Here is a 15672-nt window from a genome sequence, read left to right as displayed (position 1 = left end):
TCGTTGCACATCACCAAAACTACACTCGTGTGCAGCTGTAGTCGCCCACGCACAACAAAGAGTAACTGCCAAAGGCTGCCGCATTTAATGTGACATGACCATGTGGAATTTACACAAATACCCTTCCTTTTCAAATTCTGAGTTTGTCAAGAATGTCACAGAAGAGAAAAGATCAAGTGTTAAGTACGTTGACTAGGGATGAGTCCATTGCACGAAGCTCGACCGACTACATTCAATGTCTTATCGATGAATACTAAGCTTGATATCAAATCGAGCGATAGTCTTCAAAGCTCGAAACGAGCACCGAATACTAGGGGCAGATGTTGTGTGTGATTTTTCTTTCAAGCTCAAAGAATTGCAAGGTTATAGCTCGACCCAGAATCAACTCAACTCTACTAATTGTCCGACCTAGCATAAGCTCATCGAGTTGTAGCTTGACCTAGCACAAGCTAGTTGCAACCAATCATTACAGTTGTTCAACCAATTCACAAATAACTTCAGATCCCAAGTATCTCAGAAAGGATCAGATCGACAATAGTCTTTGTGCAATCACAACATCCAATTGTGAGAATATCGGAGTTGCATTTCAAACTTATTTGTGATCACTTTTTTTTTTTCTCTTTCCTTTGTACAAAATTTGTATATAAACCCCCTCCAACTATGAGAAAGGGGTTAGCAAATTATTTTAGGACTGTTGTTGTAAGCTCTCACAACAAATACAAAAACAATGGACGTAGTTTTAAGAGTGCAACTCATCGAACCACTTTAAAAACTTTCTTGCCATTTATTTTACTGCATTTTCCATTTACATATTGCTGATTACTTGTAATCACGCACATATCAGTTCTGATCTTGAAAAAGGTCGATCAGATCACTTAAATTGGTGTATTTTTGCATCAACAGTCCTATTGACATGCTGAGAGAAGATTTTAAGTTAAGAAAGCATAGTATTAGACAAAGTAATTAAGAACTCGCACTAAAAAATTATGCCTTGATATGTTGTCTTTATCCTTAGCTTCATGAGGTCCTTGGTCTGGAAAAAGTCTCTCATATTTGCCAAATTTAGATTGATCAATAAACCCACAAAATGCCTTATTTGTCTCCCTATTGAAAAAAATGGATAAAAACTGGGCTTCTAGAGTGTTTCATGGCCTTAAGGATTAGGCAAACTCGACTGGCAATTGTATTTGGATACCTCGGTTATTAAAAAAAAAAAAGATTAAATACCCTTTTTAGTAATTATATATTTAGAAAATATGTAACATTGTTAAAAAATTATTATTGGTACTTAAAAAGAGATTCGGTGGGGCTTAAATAACACCACTCATATATTTAATCAAAATCATGACTCCATCCGTCTTTTATCTTAATCAAATTCTTGCATTGATCGATCTTTTCAAATTTGACACTGAAACTTGGTCGGCTAATCCTACAACCTTCAAGAGAGGCAAAAAAATAATTCATGCAGCCTTGTTAGTATCTTCAGAAAGTGAAAAATAATGCTCTTTAAAGTGAAAAATAATGCTCTTTAACCATGTAAGTGTTCATAAGAGACTCAAACCCTAAACCTAATGAAAGCAAGCCAAAAGTCAGACAATCTGGTTAACCCCTCATAAATATTATACTAAACTTACCGGTGAGAACTAAGTTCCTCCATCTGTTAAGCTTCAAGTTGTCCCAATCAAAAATTCATTCATGAGCTCCAAGTCATGGCTACCTAAGGTTCACTAGTTCTAGGCAGGGAGCTTATATATATTACAGGGAAAAAATATCAAAAAAAAAAAAATTAATATACAACAAAAAATCTTTCAAAGATTTTCTCACACATTTAAATTGATTGGTGAATGGTTTTATGAGTTATTTTATTTTGAAAATAAAAAGATGAATAAAAGATGAAATGGGCAGTTGGCATAATAGATTTGGGAATCCTATTTGCTGGTTAGTTTTCTTATCCAAATTACCTTATGTTAGTAGAATTACTTTTACAAATAAAAATCAGTTCCCTATTATGATAAGATTCTCCTTACGTTTTCAGGTAGTAGAGATTAGTATAAATAAGGGACAATATTTTATTTTCTTCTCATCTTCATAATACGTTTATTGGTTACAAAACAAACAAGTACAACCAAAAATACGAAGGATAAATTCGATGTTCAGTTTATTTGATGTGTTCTATGCAGGTTACCTGAGTCTAAAGCAAGAGAGAGCCTCTTGGAATTGTGCAACCAAGGAGAGTAACAATACACAAAAGATTATTCAAGTAGTCTTAACTTGAATCAGAAGAAAGAGGATCACGGACCATCAAAGGAGAGTCATCGGAAGCCCATGTTTTCGCCAGAGTTAGATGGATTGCACTATTTTGAAACCCTCGTCTCCTCTAAATAATTCACATATGGAAGAAGTTACTGCACACATGCCTACAATATTGATTGGAATTAGAACAATTACATATATTGAGTATAAGGTTTAGTATGCAAGTTTGTTTATGTAAAGATTACAAGTTATGTTAGGTAGCGTGTATTTTGTAAAGTCTAAAAGTAGTCACTAATGATGAGTTTTGTATTTGTCTATAAAAGAATAGATTGTTCTATTTTTGTACATTCATTCATTCAATACAGAAAAATTCAGTTTTAGTTATCTTTAGCTCGAGCTACATTTTCTAGAACATTTCTTGTTTTTGCATTTTCTTTTCTATTCCGCACTAGAATCTTCATGATATCAGAACCCTAGACAAGCGTCAATGGCTCAATCAAATCCTGGTCTTTCTAATTCAGCTTTGAAATTGGAGATTGAACAAGCTGGTTGTTGGAATGTAAGCAGTTCAGCTATTCAGTCAACACTTCCCACGATTTTGTGAAGCTAGTGGAGAAGAATTATGGTCACTAGCATTCACAAATTTGTCCTACCTTGGCCTCTCAAGAACTTGACGATTTCATTACTGGTGAGAACACCTATCCCCCTATGTTTCGTGTTAGTAAATCTGTTAAATCTGAGGAATTGATGAAAGAACCAAACGTTAGGTTTTTTCATTAGAAAAGGACATATCAATTTTTGGTAAGCTGGCTTCCGTCTACAATCTCTGAATCCATGTTTAGGCATGTTGCTAAGTGTAACAATTCTTACGAAATTTGGAATACCTTGGAGTTGCATTTTCAATCCATTTCTAAAGCCAGGACTTTACATTTTAGAAACCTGTTACAGACTACTAATGAAAATGATTTAGGTGTCAATGAATATGTCTTTAAGATGAAAGAATTAGGAGATGAGTTAGTTGCTAGTGGTGTGAATATAGGAGATGAAGAATTGCTTTTGTATATTCTGTATGGTTTATGATTAGAATATGATGTTGTTGTTGCAAACTTGACTTACAACAGTAGCACTTCTAGTATTCAAGAAGCTCAATTCATGCTCCACAAGCATGAAATGAGGTTAGAACGACAACATATTGCTATGTCACAGTTTCATGAGCATTTTAATTCAGCTCTCTTTGCTTCCAAGCAAGAAAATGCTAATTCATCTACTTCGAATACTGGTCCAAGTTTACTTAGTGGAGCACCTGTTCTTAAAACATCAGTGTCAAGATTCTCAACTCCAATTTTGGGTTATAGCTATCAAAATAATCTTAATGGTGGTGTTCCTACCTATGGTGGTACTCACACTACATCAGGAAGTGTTGAGTTTGAAAACAGTGGTTATCAAGGAGCAATGTACAACCTTTGCCTAATCACAACCTTTTTCTCCTAGACTTTTTCAGTATAATAACAACATGAGTAAAGGCAGAGGTAAGGGCCGAGGCTACTTTAAACCAAGGTTGGTTTGTCAAGTGTGTGGCAAACCAAGACATTCGGCCATACAATGTTATCATAGGTTTGATCAAGCCTATCAGGGTTTTGTTCCGTCTTCCTATAATTCTCAACCATAGTCTGCTACATTTAATCCACAAGTTTCTTCTTCAAATGTTGGTGCTAAAGGACTTACAGATTCTGCTCAAGCCTTGTTTGCTTATTTTCCTGGTTTTCATGACTATTCAGTTCCTGCGGTTTGAAACCACCTCATCAATCTTCAAAATTCACCTGGTCTTGTACATCACAATAATCCTAGCGTTGATTCTTTTGTTGTTCATCAATCTAGAGCTGGTAATGATAGCTTTCTAGCTTCAATGACTCCTGGTAAAGTTGTTGCCACACCGCAAACTCTTTAGGATCAGTCTTGGTATATGGACTTTGGGGCATCAAATCATATGACAGCCAATGGGTCTAATTTGGTCCTCAAGTCTACTCATCCAGGGAGTTCAAAGGTGCAGGTGGGTAATGGAGAATCTATTCCCATCACTCATAAAGGTAAGTTGTTAATACATTCTTGTGATGCTAACAAACTTATTCATCTTAGGGATGTCTTATGTGTTCCTAAGATAGCAAAAAATTTACTTAATATTTCACAAATCACTAAGGATAATGATGCAATTGTGGAGTTTCATGCTAATCATTGTTTGGTAAAGGATAAGTATAGTAGAGTTGTTCTACTTCGAGGGAAAGTTAAGGATGGATTATATTGACTTGACTTCAAAAACTCTAGTAGCTTACCAGGGCTTCTGTCTCCTATTCTTCTACTGCACTTTTTACATCAGATGCTTATGTCTCTTATATCACAAAAGTTGTTGTGCCTTGTTTCCATGATGTTTGTGATGGTTAACTCACTTCAAATTCTGCTGCAAGTTTTGCTACTTTCTGCTCCGCTAATCTTTGTTCTCCTATTGACTGTGATTTCTCTACAAGTTGTAATAAAGTTGCAAGTTCTGATAACTGTAATTCTTCCAAAAATTTGAATAAAGTTGCAAGTTTAGATTTGTTGTGGCATGCAAGACTAGGCCATTCACATGTTAAAACCTTACATATTGTTTAAGACAAGCTGAATCTAAAATGTTCTTTGTCTAGCAATAAAAATTTCTTCTATGAAGCATGTCAGTATGGAAAACTCCAGAAATGACATTTTCTTGTTTCCACTTCTAGGGCAATAGTTCCTTTAGAACTAGTGTATTCTGATCTTTGGGGTCTAGCTCTAGTCAATTCTAGAGAAGGTTTTAGATACTATATCATCTTTGAAGATGATTTTAGTAGATTCACCTGGATTTATCCCTTGAAGCTTAAATCAGAAGCTTGTGACACATTTGTACAATTTCACTGTTTTGTAAAAAAAAAAACAGCTAGGATACAAGTTAAAATGCCTACAAATCAATTGGGTTGGTGAGTATAGAAGCTTTAATTACAGGTTATCTTCAGAAGAATGGGATTATGTTTAGGCATTCTTGTCCCCATTTGCATCAACAAAATGGGAGAGTAGAAAGGAAGCATAGGTCCATTATTGAGTTTGGATTGTCTCTTTTGGCTCATGTTGGTATGCCTATGAAATACTGGTGGGCAGCTTTCAGTACAACCACTTATTTGCTAAATAGGTTACCTACTTCAGTTCTTGATTTTGTATCCCCTTATTTTACTTTGTTTCACCAAGAACTTGACTAAACAGAGCTTAGAGTTTTTGGCTGTAGCTGCTACCCTTACTTAAGACCTTACAACAAACAAAAACGCTCCTATCACACTGAAAAATGTGCATTCCTGGGTTATAGTCTCTCTCACAAGGGCTACATTTGTCTTTCCTCCACTGGCAGAATTTACATTGTTAGGCAGGTTAAGTTTAATGAGACAGAGTTCCCATTTAAAACTGATTTTGCTGCTATTACATCAACTATTCTTCCTACTAGGAATGATCACTCTACAAGTATACCTACTGGTCATTGGGTCTTACCACAAATAGGTGGTCATTCCTCTACTTTACCAAGTTCTTCTGCTCTTGTTCAAGCTTCTTTAGGACATAATGTTTCACAAGAGTCAGGGCCAACTAGCTCTACTGGTTTTGGTTTTGTTTCAGCCCCTTCAAGACATACTGTTTCACAAAAGTCAATGCCAACTGGTTCTACTAGTTCTGGTTCTATTTCAAAATCTTCAAGCCCTATCGTTCCATAAGAGAGTTCACTACTCTCTTCTGCTTTTACTTCAAATTCTCCAAGGCCTACTGTTTCATCAGGTATATTACATAATGATGTTGCCCAACCACACTTGACAGATTCTCCTAGGTTATCAGAAGGTGCTCAGATTGATTCTAGTCTACCTTCTCCTTCTGATGCACATCTTCAAGTCTCATCTTCTCAGAATTCAGACTTCCTTAGTACTCAATTAGAAGCTACTTCAACTCTCAATACCCATCCAATGCTTATTAGGTCTAAAATAGGTCATTATAAGCCAAAGTCCATTTATGTTGCTTATCAAGCTGAAGTGACTAGCAATGTGATTCTTCTAGAACCTAAATCTTTCACTGAGGCTTTACTTAGTCCATAATAGAAATAGGCTATGGACTCAAAGTATCAAGCTTTATTAAAGAATAACACTTGGGAGCTTGTTCCGTATGAAACAGGTATGAAGGTGGTAGGTTGTAAATGGGTTTTGAAAACTAAGTTGAATTCATATGGAATTCTTCAAAAGTACAAAGCTCGTTTGGTAGCCAACGGCTTCCAGTAGACACCTGGTGTGGATTATTTTGACACATTTTCACCTGTAGTCAAGATAGCAACAATCAGGGTTATATTGTCCTTGGCAGTTCATCAAGGTTGGACCATTCAGCAGTTAGATGTCAATAACGCATTCCTGAATGGAGAATTGATAGAGACAGTGTTTATGTTAGCCCTTGAAGGTTATTTTGGTTGTGCAACAAACAAAGCAAGTCCTCAGCAAGTTTATAGGTTGCATAAAGCATTGTATGGACTCAAACAAGCTCCTAGAGCTTGGTTTGATAAACTTAAGGTTTCCTTGCTTGATTGGGGTCTTACAAATTCCATTTCGGATGTGAGCTTGTTTTTCTATAAGAAGGACTCCACACTCATGTATCTACTAGTGTATGTAGATGATATTCTTGTGACAGGGAATAATGATCAACTTATATCTCAATTGGTTGTTGATCTGGATAATAAGTTTGCTCTTAAAGCCTTTGGGGAAGTCAAATACTTCCTTGGTTTTGAAGTTAAACGAAGTTCTTCTGGTCTCCTTCTTACACAGACCAAATATGCGCAAGATCTTCTTATCAAAGCAAATATGGCAGAATCCAAACCTAGTTCTACCCCTATGGCCACTGGTCTCAAGCTTGAGAAAGAAGGGAGTAAACTATTTGATCAACTGACTCTTTATAGAAGCATTATTGATGGCCTACAGTATTTGACTTTGTCTAGACCAGACTTGGCTTTTGCTGTGAATAAGCTTAGTCAATTCCTACAGCAACCTATTGAAGTACACTAGACTGCTTGCAAAACGACATTGAGATATGTTAAAGGTACTCTACAGTATGGTATTCTATTTACTAAGAAGCAGCCCTTTATATTAGAAGCTTTTGCATATGCTGATTGGGCTGGAGATGAAACAGATAGGAGATCTACTAGTGGTTGCAATGTGTTCATTGGAGGAAATCTGGTCTAGTGGTCTTCTAGAAAGCAAAAAGTGGTGTCCTTGTCCTCCACAGAAGCTAAGTATAGGGCACTTAGTCAAGTTGCCATAGAGCTGGTATGGATTCAAAATTTATTTGCAGAATTGGGCATTCACATAAGTAACACACCCATCATTTGGTGTGATAACATGAGTGCTGGAGCCTTATCTTCTAATCTAGTATTTCATGCTAGGACAAAACACATCGCGATTGATGTCAACTTTGTTAGAGAGTTAGTTACAAGGAAGTTGTTACATGTGCAGTATATTGCTTCTGACTATCAGATTGCAGATGCCCTGACTAAGGCCCTCCCTTGTTCCAGATTTTTCATGTTAAGGGAGAAGCTAAATGTTACATCAGAACTTCCTCCTGGTGAGAGCATGTCTGAAGATTAAATTGAAAGTTTTACTATTAAAGTTGCAGGTTTTACTGTTTCAAGTTTATAGGATTCTGCTGCTCAGCAGAACACTGAGCTGGAGTAATAGAGCTGAGTAATAGTTTGGTAGTTGGAGTACTGAGGAGTTGTGAGCAGTTGTGTAGCTTCTTGTGTTGTACTGAAGTATGATAGAATGGTCTACTGGTGCATTACTGCTGGTAAATGCAGTTTTTTTTGGCAATCTGATACTTTGATGTATGTTTATATGAATTTGGTATCTGCTGATGTGGTTTGATATGGTCTGCTGCTGATAAATACATTTTTGGGAGATGAAGCTGTGATAAATGCAGTTTGGTAAATGCAGTTGTATGGAGTTTTGTTGGTTTGCATTTTTTTGTTGGTTTGCAATTTTGTTGCTGGTAAATGCATTTGCTGCTGCTGCTCAATGCTGGTTTGAGGAGTTTTGTTGGTTTGTAGCTGGTGCTGCTGGTCAATGCATCTGCTGTTGGTAAATGGAAGTTTGTGCAATCTTTTGATTGGTTTGAGGGGTTGATAAAAGCTTGTAGCCTTTTTTAGTAAAAAAAAAAACAAAAAACAAAAAACAAAAAAAAAGGTGGTCAGGTCTAGTCAACGAGGTTTTATAGTATTCTAGTTTAAGAGGGAATATTAAGTATAAGGTTTGGTTGAGTAAGCAAGATTTTATAGTACTTTGGTTTAAGGGGAATATTGAGTATAAGGTTTAGTATGCAAGGTTGTTTATGTATAGATTACAAGTTATGTTAGGTATGGTGTATTTTGTAAAGTTTAAAAGTAGTGACTAAATGGTGAGTTTTGTATTTGTCTATAAAAGAACAAATTGTTCTGTTTTTGTACATTTATTCATTCAATACAGAAAAATTCAGTTTTAGTTATCTTCAGCTTGAGCTACATTTTCTAGAACATTTCTTGTTTTTGCATTTTCTTTTCTATTTCGCACTAGAATCTTCGATCGGAAATATTTTTTGAATTTTTTTATTAATTTGTTGTTAAGATATAGTTTAATTAGTTGATTAATTTGTACATATTATAATTAAGTAATTAGTTTCTTGTTTTCAGTCAACGAACATCCTAATTTAAAAGTCTTTTGTTTGCTTATCTATTTGTTAATTTTCAGTCCATAAAATAAAGCAAGAAGTATTCCTTATATTGCTTATAATACAATGTCAGTCATTTTCATTGACCCATCAAAACAGGGTCACTTTTGCCGGCATCCACCGCAATGTAGTGAAATCCATTAGAGAACTTTGATAACAAAAATAAAGACACGTCTGTTTGAATACAAATGAATATGACGAAAATGTTGTTTTAAAAAAGTTTTTTATAAGGAAAATAATATAGTCACCAAAAGAAGTATATTGAATTCATGCATCGAATGACGTAACATATTATTAATCGTTGATTAATTATAAATTAATATTAATCGACTATCAGGATTTTATCACATCATTCGATGTACTCCTTTGATAACTATAACATTACTCATTTTAAAATGGTGAATCACCAAATACATCCCCTTCAAATCAACATAAAAGTGCTATCATACAGTGTATCAATCTTCGATGCCCTTTGAAAATCTTGTTAACATTCTTTATGTAAATCTACACCATCTTCTTTAAGAATTTTCAAAGTATAGACGTGGCTTGTGCTCCAAGCAGATCATTCATTACTTTACCAGTCAAAATTTGCTTCTGACTCTAGCTTTATATAATTTCTAAAGACGGATGATTTATGTGTATAAAGTACAGAAATAGCACTGGCACCTCACCAACAGAAGCAGGAAAAGTATGGCAAAAGAAGTGAAGCTCTTGGGGTTTTGGACTAGCCCATATGTGTATAGAGTAGAATGGGCACTGAAGCTAAAGGGTGTTGATTATGAGTACTTAGAAGAAGATATATTTAACAAGAGCACAAGGCTTCTGGAGCTGAACCCAATCCACAAGAAGGTTCCTGTGCTTGTTCATGACAAGAAAGTAATCCTTGAGTCGCATGTTATTCTCGAGTATATCGATGAGACTTGGGAACAAAATCCACTGCTGCCTAAAGATCCTCGTGAAAGAGCCATGGCACGTTTCTGGGCCAAATATGGAGATGAAAAGGTAAATAATTCTGTTCATCTGTTTTCCTCTGTTATACTGCATTTTTGCTCACTATTATTTTGTTGTACTTGTGCGTTTGGTGTAGCTATTGAGTGCATGGAAGCAAACGTGGTTGAAAGGAGAGGAAAAAGCGAAGGCAGTTGAAGAATCAATAGAAGCCTTGGAAAAGATCGAGGAAGAGCTCAAAGAGAAGAAGTACTTTGAAGGAGAGGGGATTGGGTATTTGGATCTTGCACTTGGGTGGATCGCTTACTGGCTACCGTTATGGAAAAAGTTGGGTCTATGCAGCTTTTGAAGGAAGAGAATTTCCAGCGATTACATCTTGGATCAGCAAGTTCTTAGCCACCCAGCGATTAAAGACAAGTTACCACCGGGGGACGAGCTGGTTGTTTTACCTGACGAGAAAGGGAAGCCAGATATAACAGTATTACCCAAAGCAAAGGGAAAATTAATTATATTTCAGTCAATGAAAAGGACTATACAAAGCTTGAAATGCAATGAACTTGTATTATTATTGAAAGAAAGGGATGTTGTATAATTATATGAATTCAAGAAAGACTATGTTGTATTAAACTTAGTGAGATCTTCCCTGCAACTTGTGATCTTACATCAATTTTAACCTTCAACAGCGCACCGTCAACTTCTATTTCACGTGAAATTTAATTTCATTAAACTACTAATAAATTGATTAGATAATAAAAGAAAAGAATATAAAATTATTCCTGATATGGTTTTGTGAGAAGTGAATGCTAACCACATGGAAACTTCAGTAGAGTGTGGAAGTCTCATGTTAGAAAAGGTCAAGAATTATATTGTTTTTGGCTTAAATTTATAGTTATCTATCAAAGAGGTCGAGTCAGACCCAGGGCCGGCCCAAAGGGTAGGCAGGTAAAGCACTGCTGGGACCCAGAGAAAAAAGCCCCAAAAAGAGGTCTAAAATATTTTAAAATTTTTTTTAAATAGATCACAGAAATATCATTGGACTAGAAAATTTTTAATTTTTTATCAAATCCAAAGGGTCCCACAAAAGCAAAAAAAGCCCAAATCATTTTTTAACTTTTTTACATAAATTATAAAAAAATCCATATTTCATATTTCCATTCACACCCATAATTAACTTAAAACTAGTTATTTAAATGTCTAAAATTTCAAAAACACCCACGATCCCTAAAATGAGTGAAAACATTGATCATCCAGCCCTCTACACCGCCATAGTGTCGTTGTCGGCATTGAAGTGATGATTCCGCGTCAATTTTCTCACCAAAATTGATCAGATTCATGATTAATCATTTTCGAAACCATTTTCAACAGCCTTGACAACCCCAATTTGGTTGATTTTGCTGATTTTCGCAATCATTTCTTTTCACCACGTGCAACAGTTTCGACACGTATTCGGCTGTCGTTGACCTTCCCTGACACCAACATCTTCGTCCCCTCAGCCCTCCCCAAAAACCTCTCACTACCTGATCCGGTAGCCCGCCGTCCACCTTTCGCCACACAAGAAAGATTAGGTAATTCGGCTATATTATCAATTGAAAAAAATTGGTTTCAAACTGAATATAAAATTTAATAGTGATTTTAATCTCAAAAGACAAGAAAATAAATTTGAAATAATTTTTTAATATATGCTTATATTGTTAAAAGAGCCCAAAAATAACTATATCTAGAGTATAAATGTTCTTGAGACGGCCTACTCATACAAAATAAATAAACTCTTGATGAGAGTTGGACAAGGAGGTTCGTCTTCTTTGGAAAACGTCTATTAAAATTACAATGTTTTCAAAACTATCAAAAAATAAGTACACAAATTCAAAGAACCCTAATCAATAGTTAGTGTTTTTGGTTTTATAAGGGTGTTAAAATAATTTATACCCTAATTTTTTTTTTTAATAATGGGAATGTCAAAAACTAATTTACGTACATACCCGATTAATCTCTCAAAACCCATAAAACTATCGATGATTAGGTGGACGATCTAGTTTATGTAAGCCAGACCGAGGCAACGCGATGACTTGGCCTAGCGTCGATTTGGGCCATTCAAAGCTAGTGACGTTGGCATTTCTTGGCATTAGTCGCAATTCACTTATTTGTTTATATTTTAAATTTTAATTTATTTAAACATGAAAATAATTAAATGTGGGACATCTTACCATGTGACTTTGTGGTGTGAGACTGTCTAATTAAACAAAGACATCTATTATGTGTTGAAAGCCACATTTTATAGTGACGGTGGTTATGAATGATAATAAATAAATTATAGTGATAAATAAATCAAAGAAAGAATTTTATAAATATATAACCACACATGTCGTATCACATTGGAGAGTCTCGAATGTCGATACGTTGGGAAACCTAATTGGTTCGTCGCATAAGACCTTTTATTTTAAAGGTGTAATATTTTCCACACGCCGCCATAAATTAATCTTAATATTCAATTAGTCAAAATTGCCGTCTGGTAACCTTTGCATATAAGTGTCTGGAATAGCACTAGGCTACTCACTAACAGAAGCAGAAAAATATAAATGGCAACACAAGTGAAGCTTGGGATTCTGGTGTAGCCTTTTCATTTCGAGTAGAATGGGCCTGAAGCTGAAAGGTGTTGATTACGACTACTTTGAAGAAGATACTTTAACAAGAGCTCCATGCTATGGACTGAATCCAGTTCATAAGAAGGTTCTGTGTTGTTCATGGATAGCAAAGTCATCTCTGAATCTTTTGTTATTCTTGAGTATGTCGATGAGACTTGGGAACAAAATCCCTTGCTGCCTAAAGATCCTTATGAAAGAGCCATGGCACGTTTCTGGGCTAAATTTGCTGAAGAGAAGGTAACTATTTCTATTTATTCATATTGTTGTTAATTTTACATCTCATTAAAATTGAAAATATAATTTTTAAGAAATGATCCGTATATAATTTTATGACCGTTCTGTTATTTTTGGTTTAGCTTATGGATGCTGCATGGGCTGTAATGTGGTCCAAAGGAGAGTTAAAAGAGACGGCTTTGAAAGAATCAATAGAAGCATTGGAAAAGATAGAGGGAGCGCTGAAAGAAAAGAAGCAATTTCAAGGAGAGAGCATTGGGTATTTGGACTTGGCATTTGGATGGATTGCTCACTGGCTACCCGTCTTGGAAGAAGTCGGGTCTGTGCAGATTCTGAACCCAGAGAAATTTCCAGCCATTACAGCTTGGATGGCCAAATTTCTCAGCCATCCAGTCATCAAAGATAACCTACCACACAGAGACAAGATGCGTGCTAACTTTGAGGAGCACAGGGAAACCATATATAAATATTATACAAAAATAGACATCCCCAAAACTATCCCAAAATTCGCGTCGGGTGTTGACAAATAAAATAATCCGAAACCGAAGGATAATAAATGTTCAAGTCAAGCTTGGAATTGAACGCTATAAAATTTCTCTTTAGAGAAAGGTGTATTGTTATGCTTAAGTCCTGAATTTGTAAGGAGAGGAATGGATTATGTACTTGAAACTTTGATGCTATATAAACGCAGTTTTAATCGTGTCTTGTATGTGGTTCGTGTCCTCCAAGGGATCTAGCATCAAAATTTTTTTTTTTTTTTTTTAATATGACCGAAGTAGACCAGTTTACACGTATCTCAACTAATTTCCTGAGATTCTGAAACTACCGAATAGGTAAAAGCTCTAATGGCTACCCTATTAGAGACTGAGGAGAGACTTAAACTCACGACATCTTGAATAATATACCTAAGAGTCTCTATCAAACCACTCAACTACCCAGAGGTTGGTTATCGAGCATCAAACTTTAACTTCAAAGTTTGCCTACCAACTTCCTGACGGGGCTTCTAGCATTTAATTTTTTTTTTAATCCATCTAATTTATTTTTTTTATCCTATAAATTTATTTTAAAAATTTCTAGTTATACCCCTCCTTAATTATGCATAATTCTCTTGCCTTTTAGTTTTTTTTTTTTTTTACTATGTCATTTATAAATTATCTCAAATCTTTCATTATATTTATATATATGTACGGTTATATTATGTAAGCTTATCTTTATCTTTATTTTATTAATTGATTGTATTGTTACGTATCTTTGAATTTATTTAATTCTACTAATATTAATTTGACATAAAATTAATGAAGTTTAATTAACTTGTCACAATCATGATTTAATTTTCTCTTTTTGATTTCCTTAGTTATACTAATAATTGACATTTCAATAAAGGATAACAGATGTGTAATCTCTTTATATAAATTTTTAGTTATCATGTGTTTCATTATAAAATCTAGAGGATATTATTTTTATAGTATNTTACTGGCTACCCGTTATGGAAAAAGTTGGGTCTATGCAGCTTTTGAAGGAAGAGAAATTTCCAGCGATTACATCTTGGATCAGCAAGTTTCTTAGCCACCCAGCGATTAAAGACAAGTTACCACCGTGGGACGAGCTGGTTGTTTACCTTGACGAGAAAAGGGAAGCCAGATATAACAGCTATTACCCAAAGCAAAGGGAAAATTAATTAATATTTTCAGTCAATGAAAAGGACTATACAAAGCTTGAAATGCAATGAACTTGTATTATTATTGAAAGAAAGGGATGTTGTATAATTATATGAATTTCAAGAAAGACTATGTTGTATTAAACTTAGATGAGATCTTCCCTGCAACTTCGTGATCTTACATCAATTTTAACCTTCAACAGCGCACCGTCAACTTCTATTTCCACGTGAAATTTTAATTTCATTAAACTACTAATAAATTGATTAAGATAAATAAAAGAAAAGAATATAAAATATATTCCTGATATGGTTTTGTGAGAAGTGAATGCTAACCACATGGAAACTTCAGTAGAGTGTGAAGTCTCATGTTAGAAAAGTTCAAGAATTTATATTGTTGTTTTGGCTTAAATTTATAGTTATCTATCAAAGAGGTCGAGCTCAGAACCAGGGCCGGCCCAAAGGGTAGGCAGGTAAGGCACCTGCCTGGGGACCCAGAGAAAAAAGCCCCAAAAAGAGGTCTAAAATTATTTTAAAATTTTTTTTAAATAGATTCACAGAAATATCATTGGACCTAGAAAATTTTATAATTTTTTATCAAATCCAAAGGGTCCCACAAAAGGCAAAAAAGCCCAAATTCATTATACTTTTTTTTACATAAATTTATAAAAAAATCCATATTTCATATTTTCCATTCACACCCATAATTTAACTAAACTAGTTATTTAAATGTCTAAAATTTCAAAACACCCATTCGATCCCTAAAATGATGAAAACATTGCATCTCCAGCCCTCTACACCGCCATAGTGTCGTTGTCGGCATTGAAGTGATGATTCCGGTCAATTTTCTCACCAAAATTGATCAGATTCATCGCTTAATCATTTTCGAAACATTTTCACAGCCTTGACAACCCCCAATTTGGTTGATTTTTGCTGATTTTCGCAACTCATTTTCATTCTTCACCACGTGCAACAGTTTCGACACGTATTCGGCTGTCGTTGACCTTCCCTGACACCAACATCTTCGTCCCCTCAGCCCCCTCCCCAAAACCTCTCACTTACCTGATCCCGGTAGCCCGCCGTCCACCTTTCGCCATCACAAGAAAGATTAGGTAATTCGGCTATATTATCAATTGAAAAAAATTTGGTTTCTAAACT

The 15672-nt window shown here is 35.1% G+C and overlaps 1 protein-coding gene across 1 annotated transcript; it reads left to right on the top strand.

The window, feature by feature from the left end:
- The first annotated feature begins 9663 nt into the window (after nt 1–9663).
- On the top strand, nt 9664–14707 carry LOC116110840 (probable glutathione S-transferase). Its single transcript, XM_031397054.1, has 3 exons — nt 9664–10038; nt 10124–10287; nt 14331–14707. Exons 1-3 carry the CDS (start codon nt 9727–9729, stop codon nt 14536–14538), a joined length of 684 nt encoding a protein of 227 aa, XP_031252914.1. The 5' UTR covers nt 9664–9726; the 3' UTR covers nt 14539–14707.
- The last annotated feature ends 965 nt before the right edge of the window (nt 14708–15672 follow it).

The sequence above is a fragment of the Pistacia vera genome, unplaced genomic scaffold, assembly GCF_008641045.1.
Source record: "Pistacia vera cultivar Batoury unplaced genomic scaffold, PisVer_v2 Contig615, whole genome shotgun sequence".
Classification (NCBI taxonomy): Eukaryota; Viridiplantae; Streptophyta; class Magnoliopsida; order Sapindales; family Anacardiaceae; genus Pistacia; species Pistacia vera.
Note: the sequence above shows the minus strand (reverse complement) of the source record. Positions and strands in the feature narration are given on the sequence as shown.